We start from the raw sequence: 22,379 nt of genomic DNA on the forward strand, positions 1-22,379 counted from the left end.
TAAGTGTTCTATCTACGGACGAAAATGGCACATTTGAGAGTGCCAATCAAATTCGCACGCTACAGAAAAATTTATTCGTGTTTTGTTATCGTTGTTACAACACGAATATGACGTTTTGTAAGGTATTTATAAAGGATCAAAGCTCGTTTATGAAACTTCACTAGCCGTGATCCTCTAAAGTAAGCGTGGCTTCGACGATACCGCGTACATTTTTCTTTTAAATCTTCGTGCATCACCTTACTTTATAGTTGGAAATATTAAATTTATGACGTTTCTATCGTACATTTGTTCTCTGCTACACGATAAATTCACGATTTAAATTTCGATGGTGCCGTTTAATAAAAACTTTTCTTGTTGGTAACTGAGGAATTGCAACTGATTTCTGCAAGAACTGCTCTTGAAATCGGTTGTAAATTAACCAAATTTAAACTCGAAATTCGTTTTTGTAAAGAAATTAATAATTGATAAACTGTAAATGGGACAGCCGAATAATATTTTTCCTGCTGGGTGACCCGCTTAAAATGGGCACGAGTGATATAATCGAACGTTACTGGTGGCACTTTTATATGGAAGATTTACATAAAAAAGTGTATCAGATCAATCACAGAACTACACGCAAAATGAAGGGAAGCATTGAAGTGTATCTAATTCCTTTTAAGGGGAAAATGTTGAATTGAAATAATACAACTTCTGGTCCAAACCGAAAGTTGTATTACTTCCAGTTACATCGAGGGACCTGGCAACCTACTATAGGTGGTTCCAGTATGATAACCCCACAGTACACGTAAATACTTAAATACAGCAAAGCATTTACTGTTCTCCACATAAAAATACGGTTCATGTTACCCATGGTTCGAAAATGGCGGCTCGTCTCTGATTCCAGCAAATAGAAGAAAGGAAACACGTTCTAACCTCACCTAATCTAACCTATTTTAATAAATTACCATAATTATTACCAACAAAATTATTAGAATAGGTTAGGTTAAGTTAGAACGTGTGTCTCCACTATTTCCTTTCTTCTATTTGCTAGAATCAGAGACGAGCCGCCATTTTGGAACCATGGGTAACATCAACCAAAAAGACTGTAGAGTTAGTTGCTTGAATAGTGATTAGAAATATTTATAGTGTTTCGATACGGTATAACCAAAGTGTTTATGTAGGGGAACTCTATATCGAACTTCGAAGAATTACTTCCGAGCTTCTTAAGTCAAAGAAATAATTAATAGATCAATAGAAAAAAAGCCTTGTATATAATTCGAACCTCTCTTTATAACCTGAATTCTTTTCGCTTACGGCCACAAAATTCATAATATTTGTTAGTGAAAGTCATGTCAGTCAGTGGGCTATCTGCGAATTGGCTTAACCCCTAGCGAAAAACTATAATCGATAAAGACACGTGAGCTGGATCAATCGCACAGCGAACGATCGAATGATAATTTTCCATTTCCAGACTTAACCTTCGAACCTAAAATTCCTCGAAAATCATCAACCTGTTCGAATCTTTTTATCCCCCTTATCCCAGCATGAAAAACATGACCAATAAAAGCGTGTTTTAAAACATATTAAAATCATTTCAATTAAACATTTCTTCTGTACAATAGACAATATGCTTGTGTTTTCGTATGATTTTCGCTACTCCCTCATCACGATTGTTTTGTTTCGAATTAGAAACGTAAAAATATACATTTAACGAATAAAATACGTGTTTACTCGATGTAGATCGAATGGGTCCGTCGACCCCAAATATATAATTAACAAACAAGACAACGTTTCGTGATAGGATACGTAATTTATTTTGGATTCAACGACGTAACTAAGCACGTATTCGACGTACTGTACACGCATTCGAAGACGGATTTCGAATGCGTGTAAGTCACACAGCGTTGTAAACAATTCATTAAACAAACAATCGTTACGCTAAATATTACTTTATTTAAACAATAATATTCGTAACAGGTTATAGTTACGATTTGTTTTGGATAAGAGAAGACGAAATCATTTACGTAAGGAGTAATCATTAATGCAGTACTGTAAAACCTGTGTAAAACGGACTCTCGCGGTATCGAATATTTTTCCTGTTTGGCAGGTATCCTTTTTATACAGGTTCTTTTTTATAACACAGAAAATCGCTGTTTCGAAGAATTCTTCCCGTTTAGGCAGGTTTCTGTTTTATTAAAGTTTCGTTTTGGACAGGTTTTACTGTATAAATTTGGAATACCACGCCAACAGAAAATGGTATATGATTCCAAAAAATGACCCCCAAGAGTTTTTGGACTCAGGGGTTCTTAAAACATCGAGAAATCAAAAATGTTGGTAGTTTTATTGCTGTATGTATGGGATTAAAGTGTGTATTGGGGGCAAAATTTTGTTTACCCAATTTGAAGCTTAATAACTCCCGTGCCTTTTGTCGAAACTTTCTGAAATTTTGCAGGGAAATTTGGGTATTAGAGAGAAATGTTCCCAAAAAATTTCAGGAAAATCGAACCATTGGTACGGGAGATATGGCCCCATACAATATCTTCCAGACCATTCTGAAGTTAAACAAATAAACGTTGACAACCTTTTTAAAGATTGAACTGTTTAAAAGTATTGTTAACATACCACAATGCGTTAATAAATTTTAATTTTAAAACCATGTTTGCTATTCCATTAAATTAATTTCGGTAATACGCAAACACAAGTTTTTGAATCGTTGCACCGTAAAAAAAGTGAAAACAGTCAATTCGCTCCCAGCAATTAATTAAATTAATGAATAATAAATAAACAGCATTTCGATTATAAGCGAAAACTTAATATAAAAATAATTTAATTAAATTTTTTTTTAATGTTAAATCCTTTCACCCTTAAGGTGTTAGGTGGTCTTGCATCGAATTGGCACGGGTCGAAACACCCCCTGGAACTAACCGAGATACGTGGAGCCATTATAAGCGTGGCCGAACCCATAATGGACCCTTTTAGTGCGACAGGGTGGAGTTAAAAGAATTACACCTGTCACGGGTTCAGCCGGGCTAACACGTGGTGGCCCTTAGGGAGCACCGCCATTACTTACATATTGGGAATTCTCATCGAGATTCCTACCGAAATTTATACCACGATTAGCATGTAATTATTATTAATACAAGGCAGAATGTTAAAAATAATAACATGGCAGAGGGAATGCTACGGTAGATGGCCACTGGGAGACATAAAAATAGACGGATATCAAGAATAATCCGTAATAATCATTCTTTCGTTGGCTTTCGGGTAATTTACTTAATATTTTTGAAACGTTCCGCTTACATAACAAATTAAATCTCACTAAGAATACCTCCTCCATAAAGCGCTTGTAATGTACTTTTCGATGACTTTATTACCGGAAATAAAGTAATAGAGTGAATATTTTATATCTTTCCGAGAAAATTAAGTTCGGAATTACAATTTCTTATACGACAGTAATTTAAATTATATAATTACACGGACGGCAACTTTCTTAATATAGGATTTTGATGGATGAAAACTGAGATAATTACTTGGTTTGCAGATACCCTGGCCAATCCGGACGCCAAGAGGCTGTACGACGACCTGATATCTCGATACAACAAGTTGGTGCGCCCGGTGGTCAACGTCACCGAACCGTTAACCGTCCACATCAAACTCAAGCTTTCGCAGTTGATCGAAGTGGTAAGTCAGCTTTCGTCCCCTCTTCCCTCCCCATTTCTTTCGGCATTTTCTCCAATCGGCACCTAACTTTGATCGAAAATGCAAAGAGACAAAGAAAGTTCCATTATCTTTCCGCATTTTTTTTAGTGGAAAAAAGAAAGTAATTTGTTCGAATTTGAATGGGAACAGATGTTCGGTTCGAGACTGAATTTCGTACTCCAACGGAATTCTAATAACAATCGAACCGAATTTAGATAATAAAGATCGAAAAATAATGCAAAATACCAGCAGCATATTGTATTTCCAAGAATTTTATGCCTTTTTTTTTTGTATAAAATATTGGAGAAAATTCTAACTTAATAAAGAATGCCTTACCTTAAACTGTTACGCTACGATAATAACGAGAATAATGATGACAAGTGAGGATAGATTGTGAAAAATGGACACGATCTGGAATATTTTGATAAAACTTGCCTAGCAATATCCCTCAAAGCTATTCAAAATTATAATAAAGAGGAGTACTTACGATTATATTGAATAAAACTACGCTATATTGTATCCAGATTAATGCGCTACTTTAAAATTATGTAAATTACTATCAGTTGATACAGTACGGGCGCGAAAATCCGAACCTCGTGTAGTCCGAACAGCTTTTCCTATTTTCCTAATTAAAATAATGGACTTATCAACTGTACACTCGTAAAGTAAACGTAAGTCACGTGTTGTAAACATTACTGCTGTAATTCTGTTTGATTTAATAACAATTTTTACCTGTATTTGTTCCTGTAAAGTACCTTACAACAATAAAAAAATGGCCTTAAAGCGTATAATACACTCGTATTACTGTAAATAATATTTATAATACATTTTTGTGCTGGTATATCGATAAACGAAGCTTATTGTTTTGGGTATTTCGTTACTGAATTAAGACACGTTAGTGATTCAAACACTACAATTACATAAAAAAAAATATAATTCCAGTCATCTATCGATGTAAGATAATTCAATTAGTTAATTATATTTTAATTAATTACAATGGAAATTGATTTTACGGATAACATTTCTTCTTTGACTTTAAAGATATATAATTACAGTATATCATTTTTCGTCACGGATAAACAATTTCTTATTCTTATAAGAATACTCCTACGTATTTTTATTAATTAATGAGGAAATAACAAGCTTATAATTAAATAAGGAATAATGCGCGACAGGAAATCAAATACAGTATGATGTATTCCCTATTGCCAGTATTAGTTCAAGGAATGACCGCTAGACGGAGTATCAGAAGCTATTGTTTATATAGCTAGTAGGAAGTATGATTTTTTTCTATTATTCACTATAATAGAGGCTAAAAATGGATGAATGACCGAGTTAGTTAATAAGTCAGCCTTCCGCTCAGAGGGATCCGGAATTAAATCCCAATGCACTACCAATGTTTGGTGAGACTAACAAACAATGGTCTTGGGTTCGCGCCTCATCAACAGGATGGCCACGTGTACTTTTTTGAGTTTTCTTTGCGTGTTTAACACTTGAATATAGGAAATTTCATATAGAAAGTCATACAGGGAGGCACTCTTCCACGACAGATTTCCCATGTGTTGCGTTGCCTTATCACTCCACTCCACTCTTGTTAACATTAATATCGATTTGAACAGAAGTTTAACACTTTTGTTCTATATTTGGCGCAATAAATTTTTGTTTCGTTACTTCCCAATTTTGGGAATTGGTACAAAACAATAGTAAAAAAAATTGGTATGGTGAAGTGTGGATTGAGAGTAAAGAGCAATCGGTGGACGGTGAAGAGTGAAAAACAATGACACAGCAATCCCAGAACTCCGGAAAGAAATGGCACAGAAAAGAAATAGAAGAATGACCAAGAATGAATTGTCATTAAACAATATAACAAATCCTACGTATAGCTAAATGAATAGATTTTAATGAGGAATTTTCGGAAAATAGGTGTCACGCCAAGACCTTAACACGATAAATTACCCCCTTTTTGATGAATAACCTATAATATTGTTTGAAAATCTCGTTAATTGATTGAAAATCAATCAAATTCTTGTTAAATCACTTTATGAACATTTCTAATGCTCTCAATTTCGATTTTATTACAATGCAGTTGAACAATTAACAACAGTTAAACGTTATAAACAAGCTTGTCTAATTTTTCACTAGATTTTAATAGAATTTTCAATCTGTAATTATAAAATTCCCATTAAAATTCACTGAAAACTCCACGGGGTTATTGTAATAATTAGGTTCGAAATTAGAGTTTAATGAATATCCGAAGTTCATTTCAATTATATAATGGACATAAATCTCACTAGTGTTATGCGGATGCGTAATACCCAATTTTATTACCTAAAATCTGGCATCCAATTAAGAAATTCTAGAACGGAGTTATAATCCCTATAGCAATACAGAGAATTTGATAATTCTACGAAACATTGGTGCGCATAATACACGGTTAAACGTATGTTTATATCAAAAGTTCCTTATTACTAACAATGCAGGAACATATATAGATTAGGTTTATATTATATAATTATCATAGGTCAATATAAACAAGGATTTTAGCCCAAAATGGTTTTTTCCTACGTGTATGGATACTAGTGTGTGGTTTGGCCAGTGGCGTAGCGAACATAACTGGCGCCCCTCTCCCCGTCCAGAAACACATATAGTTTGTCTTGGAGACCATTTGGGTGCCCCTCTGCGAGTGGCGCCCGGTGCACGATACACCCCCTTGCAACCCCCTCGCTACGCCACTGGGTTTGGCATTTTAAAGTTATACACCTGAAATACCAAAAACGAAAGAGTTGCGTGGAGCATTCCGAGCGGATAATGGATCGATGACGTTTTTAATTATCCCTTTAAGTAAATAAAAGGAAACAAACAAATAGACGAAGTTAATTAATAAAGTTCAAACTTCACTCGAACGTTTTAAAGAGTGAAAGCGATCTCGGTAAACACGAATGTAAATGCGATATAATACGTGGCAAATATTTACCTTAGAGAATTATGCTAAGCATACGGATAATTGGATAACGCTATTGACGGGTTATAAATATTACTGGCCTTAATCGATGATAGTTATTAGAATAAATACAGCGTGTCTAACCCGGATCGATTCGATTCTTCGTACCTGAAGAGCAGAGATTTTTTTTTGTAGATCGCTGGAGAAGAAGGGGAAGTTATCGGGTTCTACGTAATCTACGTCACAATACTCGTTTAGGATTAATAATACGTTATCCACCGGTTAGAAAATGGCGAGATAAATTGATAAATCTAATCCGTGGTTAATTACTAAAGCGTTATCGTTTTCGATTTTGTATAGAATGCCCTTAATTACGGTCGTTGATCGCTTCTGTCATTCACGCTGGTTACTCAGCGATTGCTATCAACAGAACGTTATATTATTGCGCCACATTTTCCCGTTACGCAACGTAACGCGTATGTAAACGAATGGAAATGCTCGAACTTGTTTGTTACTGTTCTTCAGAAAGTTTAAGTGAAGTGTGACGTATACGTTTCTGTACACGAGATCTAGTGTTTGTTGTATATTCTTGAAGGAGCTTTACCTGAAAATTTGTTAATTTCAGGGCTGTTTATATACTGTACTTTTTTTTTATTTTTCATTAATTATTATTAAGGAGAACAATTAAAATTGCACATCTTGAAATGTTATAAGAGTACAAAGGGATGGAAGTAGCACAGAATTGAATTTGAAGTTTTGTGACTTGGAGCGATTGTAGATTTGATTGATTAAATTTCTTTCGATGGAGACACGACAATTTAAAGACAGCCGGACAATCAAGCTGTCAGGTGTTACAGGGAAATACGCTTTTCGGGTGGGACGGGGTCAGTCGAGCGAACGACAAGTGGGTGGGACTCGATCGGTGACATAACAACCGAAATAACAACGGTCGGGTGGATGCATCAACGGGGAGAATGCATCGATTGTTACCTAACAGCCCATTGGATGCGAGTAAACGTCGACACGTCACTTTAAAACAAAACAACAAGAAAAAAAACTCTCTCTCTCCTTTAAAAAATATAAAGAAAAATCACTGTTAAAATTTAATACTTGGAAGAGATTTACAGAAAAATTAAACATCGATAAAATTATTATCGAACTGCCCATCGATCCGCATCGTCTCGTGATTTACTATAATAAATGCCTTATAAATATTCGACCTACCATTTTATACAGGAAAATTGCATTTGTTACAACTCTACCGTACACGAGGAAATTCCTTTATCGATGGGAATTCCTATTATTAACCTCGGTAACGCAATATTTGATATATTGTGAAATTTAAAAGGTTTGACGACGATCGATAATTATAACTGACATCCATAATATTTACGCAAATTTTCTAGAAATTCGTGGTCGATATCACGTCCACCCGTACGGAATCAGGTAGAGACTGAGAATTCCTTTCCTTAATCATAGAATCAAATGAGATTTACTAAAATAGAAATATGGCAACATTTTGGTAGATTATTTGGTGGTGTGGCTAGTAGATAGGGGAAGATAACGTAGAGTGGGATTTTCCAATAAGCGTGGTTTTATCACTCGTCTATCCACTCTCTCCCTGTGAATATTTTAAGAGAGTTTTTGTAGTCGGAGAAAGAATACCGCTTTCGTTCCGTGTTACAATATGTTAAATTCATCTTTCAAATGAAGATTTACCTCCTCTCCCGCGAATGCGTAGCAATAGAAAGATGTAAAAACATTTATAATAAAGAGACACTGACGTGATAGAGGCTTTTCCAGCTTCCATAATTGGCATTTTTAATTCTTTTCTTCCGATTCTGGATCGACGTGGATTGCAATTAATAATATGAAAATCACAAGTTACGCTTGACAAGATCTATAGTTTGTTAAATAATTGTGTAAAATCGTGATATTTAGTAAACATTCAAGTCCAGTAACGTGTTGCGTAACTTTCTCGGCAAAAAAGTTAAAATGGTTTGTGGCGCCATCTGCTATGAGATTTAATTTTAAAAACTTTTTATATTATTAATTAATATAAAGTGACAAAAAGCTTAATTTTCAGGGTAGTGACTTGTTTTACGAAAAGAAAAACCTGTAAACGATAATAACGAGTAAGATCGAGATATGACACATGACCCCTGTATTTCTCACCCTCTTGATCTATAACCACCAAAATTTAACAAAACCAATGCCCCTAATACCTAAAGCTCCCTGCAAAATTTTTCAAACTTTCGACAAAGGGCACACGACTTATTAAGCTTTCAAACTGGTTAACAAAATTGTGCCCCTCGCACATGCTAACCTCCATACATACAGAAAAAAACTCCCCTTTTTTTGCATTTCTGGACGTTTCAAGGTCCTCCTCCGAGTCCAAAAATGTAAAAATTTAGGGGATCAATTTTTGACCGATTACCATAAATTCCCTCTAATGTATAACAGCCAGGTAAGTGCTGGCTACCAAATTGTAAGATGAGAATTGTTATTGTTTACATACGTCATATCCGATGCACACTTATAATGGAATTCAGAGTCGCTTAGAAAAACGTTTTCCGTTACTTTCTGTCCGTCATACAACCGCAAAACGTTATTAAAATCGATTGGGCATCGATTTCGAATTCTTCGTCACTCATAATCGATTTCCGAATGAAAGTAATCGTTCCGAATCAATTTTAATATTGTTAGTCGCCTGTAGACTTTAATAAACGTTGGAAGATATTTTCTTACTCCATAAACGTTTTCGTTCCTCGCTGTTATGTAAATTTCGGTAATATTTTTGGCCAAACCGTTTCCTTCCACCGTTTGGTCGAAAATGTTTGTATTTATCGGGCGAAAATTGCCTAATTTATAATTTAAAATGATCCGTTCGATTGTCTTGCCTCCTAGAATGAGTTACGCTTTTTCCATTTTCTTCACGGATATCAATTTGTTAAAGGTAGAGAGCCATTTCCACTTCACTTCTCTCCTCTAAATCATCGTTCGAGTAGTGAAGCACGTATTGCGAGTGACCTTTGCACCTCGTTCCGTTTCTCTTCCAGAATTTCGACTGTTCCGTCTGGACTATCACTCGTTTGGCAGACCGGCACGTTTCTATTTTGATATCATCCATTTGTCATTTCTTAACGAAAGATATATTCGTCTACCCAGAAACTAGACACACTTTTTGCTTATTTTCTGGTTTATTTTACTTTAATAAAAACACATTTTAGTTCGAAACAGGTTTCCCCCTCGAAATAACGTTTTTCTCTTTGAATCTTTCCGCCTCGTGGGCAGTAACGGCGCCTTTTATTTAAACCCACAAGGCCCACGTTCGGGTGGTTAGGGATGGGCCTTTGAAAAATCTTATTATTAAACATGCCAAATAAGAAAAAAGGCATAGAAATAGATTAGATGACTCAAACACTCATTAGTGCTCGAGGATCACCATCTTGACAATTGCTTTATCCTAAGAAATTCCTAGAGATGTTTTTCTCATTAGGAACACGTCTCTATGAATTTATTGGGATAAGACTCAAGTTAAAATCACTTAACGTTAACACATAAATATGTGACAATATCCATGTAGATTCCAGTACATTTCTAACAAGAGAAAATTGTATGTTTTCAGAACTTGAAGAACCAAATAATGACGACCAATTTATGGGTGGAACAGGTAAGAACGTTGTGTATAAAACGCGAAATGGCGAAAAGAAAAATCGAATGGTATTCACTTATCTTTCTGTTTCAGTACTGGCACGACTACAAATTGACTTGGGAACCGAAAGAGTACGGCGGGGTGGATATGCTGCACGTGCCTTCCGATCACATCTGGAGACCTGACATCGTTTTGTATAACAAGTAAGTACGTTTCTCCTCCTGGGAACTTCTACCGGTGATGGAATATTCGCTTCTATCTCAGACACGAGTCAAAATCCCCATTCGAAGTGTTTCGATTTACATATTATATCGTGGAATATTTCGTACGCGAGTGATGATTTTCCTCTCGAAATTTCGTTCTTTCCTTCACAGATTTTCTGTCTCGATGACGCTTTTTAACTGAAACAAATGGAGTATTTTCGAAATAATAAGAACAAAAATAAAATGCGAGAATTCACAAGGCAACTAAGAAAATCTTCAGAGACTAAACAATGGATTGTTTCGATCTCCACGACATTATTACTTAATAAATACCTCTTGGCTATTTCCACAGTGCGACGATATTAATTTTCTTATCTTATACGAAAATTGAAAATAAACTTTAAAGTTTCCATCTCAAAAATGATTTCGTGAGAAGACAATCGCCGGTTTTCCTAATATTTTCAATGTCTTAATTGATTTTTCTGCATCCGCGCATCTTCATCTTTCACACAATGCAATGGCCATTTTCCTTTAAAAATAACAAGACTCGGGAAATATTTTTAGCGGTTTACAAAAGAAAACAAAATTAACTATTGTTATTTCTTTACAATTCTATCCGCAATATTGCCTTTAATTCAATTTTTAAGAATTCCTCGGGAACACTTAACTGGAATTCTTTCTGTTTGGCAAAAGGCGCGTGAAGTTTTAAAGGGGTATTTTGAGTCACATCTTCCACATTATTCACAATTCTCTTGTAGAATATTTTCCTAATTTTTCTAGAATATTTAATGCTCGTATTAAGGTTAACGATTAGACTGCGTGCACAGTAAAAAAGAAAAACCGAAACACCGAATCGTTGAGAAAATGTATTCAACAAATGGTTGAGTAAACAATTTTCAATAAAGTTAAAATCTAAATAAATATTAAAGCGTAAGAGACTTTCTTTTCTCGAAATAAAGCAAATATGCGGTTGGCGTTATAAAAGGGGATAAAGTTTTCTACACAAATGTACGTGAGTTTTGGTATCACGCGCATTGTTCGATCCCCATTCCGACGTTTACTTTTATACTACACGTGACCAAAGTTAAAGCCTTACGTCGAATTTTTGATAAGGAATTTGATAAATTATCGTTGGAGAAATACCACTTCTAGAAAATCTCCACTCGAACGATTCAATCGATTTTCGATACAACGATCGACGTTCGATGACCCACCGAAAGGAATCACGAAAGGCCGGAACCAGGAAACAAAAATATAAATATTTCGATATTTAAATTTAAAAAAAAAAAATTATGCGATTTACCAACGCAAATTACAATTTTCGCCGCATAAAAATTTAGGTTAACGTTACCTATGGTTTCAAAATGGCGGCTCGTCTCTGATTCCAGCAAATAGAAGAAAGGAAACAGTGGGGACGCACGTTCTAACCTAACCTAACCTATTCTAATAAATTACCATAATTATTACCAACAAAATTATTAGAATAGGTTAGGTTAGAACGTGTTTTCTTTCTTCTATTTGCTGGAATCAGAGACGAGCCGCCATTTTAGAACCATAAGTAACATTAACCAAAATTTAAATTTTCGATTGTTCGGCATGGATATGAATAGAAATTCTTAAGTTTATTCTATCCATGCGCTTTCTTACATTCTTTGTCATAAATTTCCTGTGTTTTTTTTTTTCCTCCTGTGTTTTATGTTTTGCGGTTGTGTAAATTTGAATGAAGAATCGATTCTTCGAGCGAAAACGGAAGTAAAATTTTTAATTAAGTCGTGGAACAGATGCCGGAAACAATACGAGAATAGGTGTGACGCCACTGTGACTCTTAAGAGGATCGTAACAATGAAGAAGAAAGGAAGTTGAAGATTCTTTGCTTAGTTTTAAATTCGCAATTACAGGATAATGGGCGAAAGAATTTCTACTTCGTGTCGTATTTTTTATAGAAATTTTTCCGATTTAATGTTTCAATAGGTTTTTAGTACTGATTCTTATGAAAGTGGCACGGTTTTTGATAGAGATCCAACTGTTATCCCACTGTTTCGTCCATCTGCATCGATCGCCAGAAACATGGGTACTAATGGTTCACTAATAGTCATTGTAAAGGTAAAAATGGATCTTAATGGGCACTGTAGAAGTAAAATTCCGAAAATTTCTATAGAAGTTTTCAGAATTTTTCCTCTACAAGTGCATTGTTTTTCTAGTACGTCTTTTCTTGAAATCGAGAGATTGTTAATTCTAGATTCTTTTAGAGATCTAGAATTAATTGTTTACTGGAATAAAACATGGAATTTCATCGACATAAACGGAAATTGAAGTTGAACGAAGTAATGTCACCACAGTTAATAAGGGAAGAGCTCATTTTTCTTGTTACGTGTGTAAAAGTAAAAGCGACAGTCGACAAGAGTTCACATTTTCCTTGTAATTCACGCGCAGGCAATAAGCGCACGTATTTGCTTAATGGCCGAGCATCCGACGTGTCTTTTGTATCCAGGAATTTACCCGAATTATATACTTTCGCTTCATCTTTTTATTATTATATAGGGGAGAAAAAACGAGCGTAATCTTTAAAGAGAGTCTTTAGTAAGTCGGAGTAGACGTGTTACGTGCGTTTGAGTATGAAAACGAAATGAATTCTTACATATAACTATTTAATCTCGAAATTAATTAATGGCGTTTTTGCTAATTACAAAATACTCGGTGAATCTTCTAAGAAATGATTTTTGTATTTTACAAACTATGAATTGAAATTCGATTGCAACGTGCAACTTGCATTTCTTTTCACAGTTTTCGTCCTGTAGGCACTGAGAAGGTGTTTTTGCCAAGCTCACACATGGTCACCAACCTATACTTTCCATGTTAAATACAAGAACAGTTCTACGATTAGACTTTTCAAATCCTGTTTTCTGAAAATTACGGTGTTATAGGTTCTATACCCATGCCGCGTATGGTTCTATACCCACGAAATGCCTTCGTTGGTATAAAACCACGTTTATGGGTACATTCGTGCGAGCACAGTAGTGGTGCTCAATATCCTCACTCACTCCATTGTATTTAGAAATTTAATTTCTTTTTTCAGCGCCGATGGAAATTTCGAAGTCACTCTGGAAACCAAGGCCCAGTTAGACCATAGCGGAATGATCCAATGGAAACCGCCCGCCATCTACAAGAGTTCCTGCGAAATCGATGTGGAATACTTTCCCTTCGACGAGCAGACTTGTCTGATGAAATTCGGATCCTGGACCTACGATGGCTTCCAAGTAAGTATTGGCGTCTCGCGGTTCTCCTGTACTGATCCGATGACCTGGCGTTACTCCCGGTTTTCAGGTAGATCTCAGACACAAAGACGAAGCCAAAGACATCAATCGAGTGGAGATAGGCATCGATCTGACCGAATTCTATCTGAGCGTGGAATGGGATATTCTGAACGTTCCCGCCGTTCGTAATGAAAAGTATTACACTTGCTGCTCAGAACCTTACATCGACATCACTTTTAACATCAGCATGAGGAGAAAAACTCTGTTCTACACCGTCAACCTAATCGTACCGTGCATGGGGATCTCCTTTCTAACTGTGCTGGTATTTTATTTACCGTCGGACAGCGGTGAAAAAGTTAGCCTGAGCATTTCTATTCTCCTTTCTCTCACGGTGTTCTTTCTGCTGCTGGCGGAAATAATCCCCCCGACCTCTCTGGTGGTGCCGTTGCTGGGTAAATACTTACTCTTCACCATGATTCTAGTCACGTTGTCCATCTGCGTGACGGTAGTGGTGCTCAACGTACATTTCCGCACTCCCTCCACCCATCGTATGGCTCCTTGGGTCAAAAGAGTGTTCATGCATCTCTTACCCAGGCTACTTCTCATGCGTCGTCCTTCGGGATCTTCGTCTGAATCGCCCAAAGTCATGATTCGCACCTGCCACGGAACGGAGTTGAAAGACTACAACTTTCACCACGCGGACACCTGCCCCGTCAAGCAGATGTACGATCCCGACTACGGGGGCCATTACAACGGTTGCAAGATCCACGGTCCCGCCCCTCGCGTAGAGGAGGAGACAATCATTCGCGAAGAAGCGGGATCTTCCATGAGAGGCAAACTTCACTTCTGTCCCGAGTTGCAGAGAGCTCTGGAATCGGTCCATTACATCGCCGATCATACCAGCAGATACGAGGAAGAAATGAACGTAAGTACCACTTTTCACACTCTCAACAACTATTTTGGCTTCTGTTAATTGTTCTACTTCTCATTTATTTGTTTGTATGCGACAACTGATAAGTGTGCGATCTGCTGAAGAAAGGTGCTCCCAAGATGGGAAACTGGCCCCTATTTAGGTGTTATAAACACCTAAATAGAGGCCAGTTTCCTATAGAAAGTCCTCAGCGTGAATAAAATCAGGAAAACTACACGTCGCCAACCCACGATTGTTCAAAGGTATTTAATGGGCTGAAATTAGAAAGAAATTGTTGTAAATTTGAGGTGAAGATGATAATTAAAAAAAATTTTCTAGAATACCGAAACATTCTCAGATATAAGAAAAATACGAGAGACTTTTCAGATATAACAACGTGATAAAGTATCTCTTCGCCATATATCTCGATAACGTATACCCTGCCTAATATCCTTTTAATTACGCTATCGTTATGAATTTCTATAGAAGATCATTGTAGAGGACCTTTTCACTATTTCGATAAGATAAAAATACACTTACGACGTACAAATACTACACTAACACATAAATATGTAAATCACATATTAAAAGGCGTAAAAATGGAGGGGCAGTCCATCCCCATAAACTGGATGGAGTCGGAATTGCAACTGGAAAATATTAACTCCAGGGGGTTAGGATCAGTAGTGTGGTCATTAAGATATTAACGTTTCCTTCGTTTTAAGTAGGAGACCGTCTCTTATCGCCTCTCTCACATATTTTAATGTTTCTAACGTCTCTCGAAAATTTTCTTAAATGACCAGAACTGTCGTTAACGATCGGTGATAAAGGTGCGAAGCGAAGGCATAAATTTTTACCAAAGTTTTTCTTTCTCTAAACTTTCGAATTTCTGCGGGTTATAAACGAAAAAAAATTAGAATATTTCCAGTATTTTTAGAGGTTCGAATGTAAGAGTCATTCTGTATCTCGACTCGTTAAATGAGCACCTGGAAAATTAATAGGATTAAAATATTCGGCGGGACGTGGAAAATTTGGTTAAATGGTGTCTTCCGTTTGACCAGACCGTATCATTTAATAAATACGTCGGCCCTTAAAAACCATTTTTCTCTTTTAAACTCGGCGCTGAGTTTGAAAAGTTCAATACTGTGAATGAAAAATGGATAAATTTTGACTCCCTCCGCTCTATTTTAGGAAATCGAAATAAAGCTCCTCTTCTCTTCTTTTACTTCTCCCTCATATAAATGTAAATTCTTTTTTATTCGGTGACAAAACAATTTTCCAATCGTCGTTCGGACTTGGACCACTTCGAAACTTAAGAAAAATGGTTTATTCACTACTCTTCACCACTTCAAGAAGTGGAGAAGAAACTGACGTCAAACACCCCACTTGAGATTCTAATCACTCCAAGTGATGTGAATATTCGTTAAAAGTTTAATTGATTCGTCCGGTTTAATTATAAATCGATGACGTTTACTGTTGACGAATAATTTCCTCCTATCCGTGTACAAAACACCCCTGTATACGTGTATACAGGGAAGAAGTTTCGAATAACTTGATTATATTCGGTGCCGTGATTTTCAATTAAAACACATTAGCATCCTATTTAAGTGAAATTTTAGAGTATGAAAATAAATTTATAATAAATATTGATTTATTCACTTTAAAGTTTCTCATTCGGTTGAATTTTCTTCACATATTTAGAAAGTGAAAGCTCGTTATATCAAAGGCAAAAACACATTTACTTGGGAATTGCAGATGTCCTACTGTGATAGTCTCTCTCGGATAGCCTTTTATGAGAAATTGACCCATATTTAGGTGTTAGTAATATGAAGAAAACTTGGAAAACTCCACGTGACCAGCCTGTTGAAGAGGCACGAACCCACGACTAAATACTAGTGTTCAGTGGTTTTACACAAAAACACCTCGAAAAAACCTCGAGAACCTTGACAATAAAAGTCTTAAGCGATTTTTGCTCACTAGTGGCCGAGTGGATACAACCACTGTACACTAGTAGTTGGTGGTGGGTTCGCGCCTCCCCAACGGGTTGGCCACGTACAGTTTTACAGTTTTTATTCACGTTTACAACGCCTGAATAACCAGTTTATCATAGAAAGTCCTCCTGAAAGACACCGTCGGCAGATCGCTCACGTGTCGCGTTGCAATATACAATTTATATAGAGATATATACACATATATATTTTGATTTCTTTTAAAGTTTCCACCCTGTGGGTACTGAAAGGGGTCTTTTTTCCATATCGATTACGTGTACAGCCAGCTCACAATGGTATGAAACAGAACTCGACATATGCATCAACTTTGGTCATTCAAACCCACACACATCTAGTGATTATTATTAATCAATTGTTTCCTTTGATTATCGTTTAAAACTGTCAGAATCTCAACACACTGTCTATAAATTAAATTGAAATTATTAATGTAAGCGCCCTTCTAGAAACGAATTCGTTCTCTTATAAAATAAATGAAGTTTTGTAGACTAGACTTCTAGTCTCGTCGATACCAATAAGATATGGATCGTTAGTGTGTCTGGTCGAAGGACGATTGTTTATATTGTAAGGCATTTTTAACAGGGAGACGGAACGTCTCGTTTAAATACCATTGTATCGATTTAAATAAGAATTTTTATACATTTGGCAACTTTCAATGTTTCAGTCTTGGTTGTTAACATTTGTGTATTGAAGGTTTGTGTATTGGGGAGATTAATGCTCTTAAATTTTGGTGGTTAATGGTCGAGGAAATAGAGAGATAGAGGAGGTCACGTGTCATATCTCGAGTGGGGTCGAACTTAATGGTTTTACTCGTTATTAACGTTTATAATATATATATATATATATATATTTATTTATTTATAAAAGTCATTTCTACTCTCAAAATTAAGCCTTTTCTTTTTAATAATATATAAAATTTTTATAAATAAAAGATGAGTTTTATAAAAGATTGCAAATGCTGATAATGAGTTAGTACTTCATTAATTCTAACCCCATTCGAGATACGACACTTGGCCTCTCAATCTCCCCACTCTCTCAACCTTTAACCACCAAAATTTAATATTATGAATGTTCCTAATACCTAAACCTCTTTGCAAAATTTCAAAAATTGTTGACAAAAAGCACAGGAGTTATTATTAAGGTCGTTCTTACATTTACATTTATTCGTCGTGTCCATGCAATCCGTCGTGGTAATTCATGTCCAATCATTAGGAACAGACTTGGTTATTGGATATGACGAAGATATAAAGACGTTTTAGTTTTTTTGTACATGTTTCGTACAGTGTTTTGAAAGGATTTTAAGACGATTTGAGTACAGAGTATTTACTAGAATATAGTCATTTTCAATTGTTATTTTCAAACATTCGTATAACTTTTGTTTGTGTAAAAGTCGAGATTTTTGTAGCAGTAGTAACTCATTTTATATGTTTTCGATAGGGTAATTGCGTGTTGGCCATGGTAAATATTACAGTATAATGTCGATACGCGTGTCTATATTCTGTTTATCTTCGAGGCACGTAATTGCATCCATCCTATTTATCATATCTATTTTAGTATTTATAATTCTATGTATATTTCTGTTACTATTGACGATGTGTTTGGGCTTTCAAGTTTCTAGAATTTTTTACAATGTTTCATTGAATAAAGAGTATAAGATTAAAGATTATATGATTACATGTTATACTACACTCAGATGATGGTGTGGAGCATGTTTTATTGTGTGGGGATGTGTGGGGACAGTTTTATTGTGTGGAGCCTTCTTCAGCATTTACATCAAGCTGTTGGCAAATAGTTGAGGGAAATTGTTTCGGACACCACCATTCGATCATTAGTGTTTGATAAATAACACGGTCTTGTGTTCAATGCTCAATATTATTAATTATTAGATTTCATTTCATTACTTTGCATTGTTTATGGGACGTGAGCTGTATTTTGGTTATTAAAAACGGACTGATAAACTCATAGAACGTCTCAACAGTTACCTGTCGTTACTCGAAATCTAACAGTATCAATCAGTGTTTTCAATATTCATAATTTCGAATATTCAATAATTTAAAACAATACTTAAGCTGTATTCGTTTACCTGTACTCATAATTTAAATTTACTAGGTTACATACATTAAAAAGCTTACATTTTAATGATGAAATGTAGTGACATTCTCAATTGAAGTTATTTCAGCTCTCTCAATGGAATTGGGGGAAAGTGAGTAAACGAACGTCTGTTTGAAGTTTTCATAGGAAAAAGTCTTTAGGATCCGCAAAGAATTCGAATCTGCCGCTATCGTCCGAAATACGGATTCCTTCATTCGGTCGATTCCATGATTGCATTCTTATATTGTTGCTAGATTAGAAGCACAAACAGTTATTTCGTTCGATACAGGCACTCGACCGTTTTCCTCGATGGAAACACTCCAGTAGATACACACGTTCGTTGCTTTTGTTGACATGGTGAACCTTTCGACATCTTTATCTAGAATTCCCAATTTGTCACGTCATGAAATTTTGATGGAATAGTCACTTAACACCGAAGCAAAGAATAGGATTCCGACTTGCGATTTTTCATACGTTTTCGTTTTCCTTCCTTTTAATCGTTTTAGTAGACTCTTGTCAGTGGCATGTTATAGCTTCACGGGGATCAGGCAAATTTGAATTAGGGGCCCCCCAAGTACAGAGTGAATTTTACTCCGGGGAATACTTTGGGGATCCCGCTTTGCGTTTATGCCATACCGGCAATCTATGAACCTCGTGTATATTGTTACTACTGTAATAAGAATGGTTTGGGGCCTCCCGTTGACGAGGACACCGGGCAATTCCCTTTTTTTATCCGTAGGATTACGCCCCACTATCAATTGCTGTTTAATTTTGTCCACGATGAGAGGGATGGAGGGTCTCCTCAAATATATCCATGTCACGTTCCTTCGACTGGAAAGATCCACATTCACTGAACGATGTGAATCGTCAATATCGATTTTCTTCAGACATAAAACGTGCAGTATGTATGTAACAAATGTTTTCTTAATTAAATTTGCAACTATGTATGAACTAATTTCGAAATATAGTAATAAATTGATTATTTTTAATGCAATATCTTATATTAAATTATCATCTTGGGTAAAATGAAAAATTTAAATTGAATCGCGCCGGATTATTGTATTATATCTTAAACTAAAATATAAAACAGTGTGACGGAATATGCAATGAATGATACAGATTTAACAGAAAGAAAAAAAAAACATTTCTAGTGTTAGTAAGCAAACAAGTAAACTCATTTGAATAATGTGTTTATGAAATAAAATATAATAAATATTCAATAGTATTTTGTAATTACCATATATTTTCTTGAAAGGCGACGTAAATTTAAAATTTGTCTAAGAAATTGAATGATGGGAGAGAGATATACTAATGAAAAACATCCCGGCCTTTTTAAAGCCTTTTTTAGTGGCAACAACTTGGAGAGTTTAACATAAATAAATATATATATATATAATACAATTCCTATTAAATATTATATTGAATAAGGGTAATATAAATATTTTATTTAATTACATTAGTTTATTATTGATCGTATTGTTGTGACCATGCCAGGAGTGTACGCAGGAAATTTTCATAGAGGTAAGGCTTGCAAACAAATAATTACACACCAATAAATTTTTATTTAATTATTAATTTTTGGGTTTTTTCCGCAAAAATATTATAGAATTCGGTACCGCTTCGATACAAGAAAACATAACACTGTCTCACGATCGACAGTGTAAGGTTACAAAGATTATAACGTAGGTGGGCAATTCTGTCTCAATTCGTCACTTGTGACGAATTGGCCACGCAAACGTGACGTATTTCGACCTGCCATATTTGGCTTCAACAATAAAATATAAACCTTCATCTGACTGCAAGTACCGGTTGCAATTTTTTGAATGATTCGTCGATGCAATGCTGCTACTCAACACTCCTTCAGTTTAAGTCTAGGCCAAACTTTCAATGGGTGGTGCCTAGTGTTTAGATTTATTTTAAATAGAAAAATATTTGAGAATCCTTTGTATCAATACACATTCCCCTTTTCCAGTGTGGACGTAATACGTAAATGACCCCTTTTTGGTATACCGTATTTTGTCACACTTCTGATTGACAAATACATTGCCAATCTCTGTTCTATCTTATCTTCAAAGTTATAAGAGGTCGTTCATTGAAAAAATGAGTGGGGATGTGAGCCAACAGCACGAAACAACCAATTACTTATAGACTAGTGCGTGGTGTGTAGGAACTAAGAGTTTTGTGTTTATTTTTCAGGTGAAGGAAGACTGGAAGTACGTGGCCATGGTGCTGGATCGCCTGTTTCTGTGGATCTTTTCCGTGGCCGTTCTGGTTGGAACTTGCGGCATCATTCTGCACGCACCCACGCTGTACGATACGAGAGAGCCGATAGACGTGGATCTGTCGGAGGTGGCGACGGCCACTATGCACCACAAGAGAACATTATGATTCGGCCGAGTGGCGCTAGGTGTCGGGACGGACAACGAAGCGTGTCGTCGGCGCCATCACGCTCGGTCGACGGCGATTTCGATCCACGCCCGCGGAGCGGAGCGGCGACGATCCGATTTTAACCGGGTACCGAATCTCGTTGGAAAATTTATAAGGAAAAGAGTAACTATTTTCGCAGCTTTCCGAAAAATTTCGGCCAATGTAATTCTACTGCCAAATTCGGTCGACCGCCGAATGGACGACCTCGTAAATTAGAAAATATTTTTGTCGTCGGCACCACAACTAGTGTAACTATTAAAGATGATTTCTTCTTCAGGTGCACTGCAAACCAACTGCATTGATGAGAACCTATGCTTTCCGTCGCGCCACCTCGCGTCGAGAATCATCGGTGCCGCTCGTTTCGGCCCTCCTAAAAAAGGAGCCGAACGGATCGGGTGGGGCGAAGATGCTCTCGTTGTAGTCACTGGCATCGGCCTTCTTCGATTTCTTTGAAGGCTCCCGAATGCCAGAAGTCGCGCCCTCTCTTCTCTGAGAGCCTTTGCAAAGGAGACGTGTTAGCCTCGAATTTCTAAAGTAAAACGAAAAAGTAGCTCCCGTTCTTCAGATTAAAAGCGGATTCGAATCCTTCTCTTTAGTATTTTCGTTTCCGGCACGGTTCTGACGTATCTTCTCCCCATCCTCTAGCACTTCGGCAATGGCAATGAATTCCTCGTGAAGGAAACCGTATCTCTCTCCTCAGCTAACGAAGGTGGGGCGCTAAATAACATTCGGAAAGCTGGCTCGCTGCCTTCTACACACACTGCCTATCCCATTCGGTGCATATTGTGTTCCCGTTATATTCCTTTACTGATCGTAGGGTGGCGTTGAATTATCACTCGATGGAATTGAAAATGTAAGTAGCGATAACTAAGATCGTGGAACCTTCTTCGGTAATCGCTATTGATGCTAAACCCGGATTGCTGTGTGGTGTATCAGAATTGTTGGATATGGAGGGAGTGTCGGAGGAAACAGGAAAAAATGCAGCTTTCTGATTTGTGCCCCTTGACAACAGGAATTTCCGTGGTTACCACAATTTCGTAAGTAATCAACAAAAATTTCATCGAAGTACCTAACTTCTTCAAGATCCACGATGATTATAAATTCTTCATGAAGTTCTTACCCGAAAACAGTGAGGATTTTCACAGTAAATATTTAAATTTTGAATATAATTATGTGATTATTTTCTTAAAAAATGTGTAAGAATGGTATTTTGCAAA

General features: G+C 36.3%; 1 protein-coding gene across 3 annotated transcripts in view; it reads left to right on the forward strand.

The window, feature by feature from the left end:
• LOC136982140 (acetylcholine receptor subunit alpha-like) overlaps positions 1-21,980 on the forward strand; it is a 92,125-nt gene extending 70,145 nt beyond the window's left edge. For 2 of the 3 annotated variants that reach the window (XM_067278566.1, XM_067278565.1), the window contains 6 exons: positions 3,521-3,660; positions 10,248-10,292; positions 10,368-10,477; positions 13,554-13,734; positions 13,802-14,656; positions 20,932-21,980. In XM_067278566.1, coding sequence (XP_067134667.1) covers positions 10,266-10,292; positions 10,368-10,477; positions 13,554-13,734; positions 13,802-14,656; positions 20,932-21,123 — 1,365 coding nt within the window. In that variant the 5' untranslated portion in view covers positions 3,521-3,660; positions 10,248-10,265 and the 3' untranslated portion in view covers positions 21,124-21,980. Of the gene's footprint in view, positions 1-3,520; positions 3,661-10,247; positions 10,478-13,553; positions 13,735-13,801; positions 14,657-20,931 lie in introns of all 3 variants that reach the window. The other variant, XM_067278563.1, reaches the window with a different exon arrangement.
• The last annotated feature ends 399 nt before the right edge of the window (positions 21,981-22,379 follow it).

This window comes from Centruroides vittatus, unplaced genomic scaffold (genome assembly GCF_030686945.1).
Source record: "Centruroides vittatus isolate TY-2023 unplaced genomic scaffold, ASM3068694v2 contig_811, whole genome shotgun sequence".
Classification (NCBI taxonomy): domain Eukaryota; kingdom Metazoa; phylum Arthropoda; class Arachnida; order Scorpiones; family Buthidae; genus Centruroides; species Centruroides vittatus.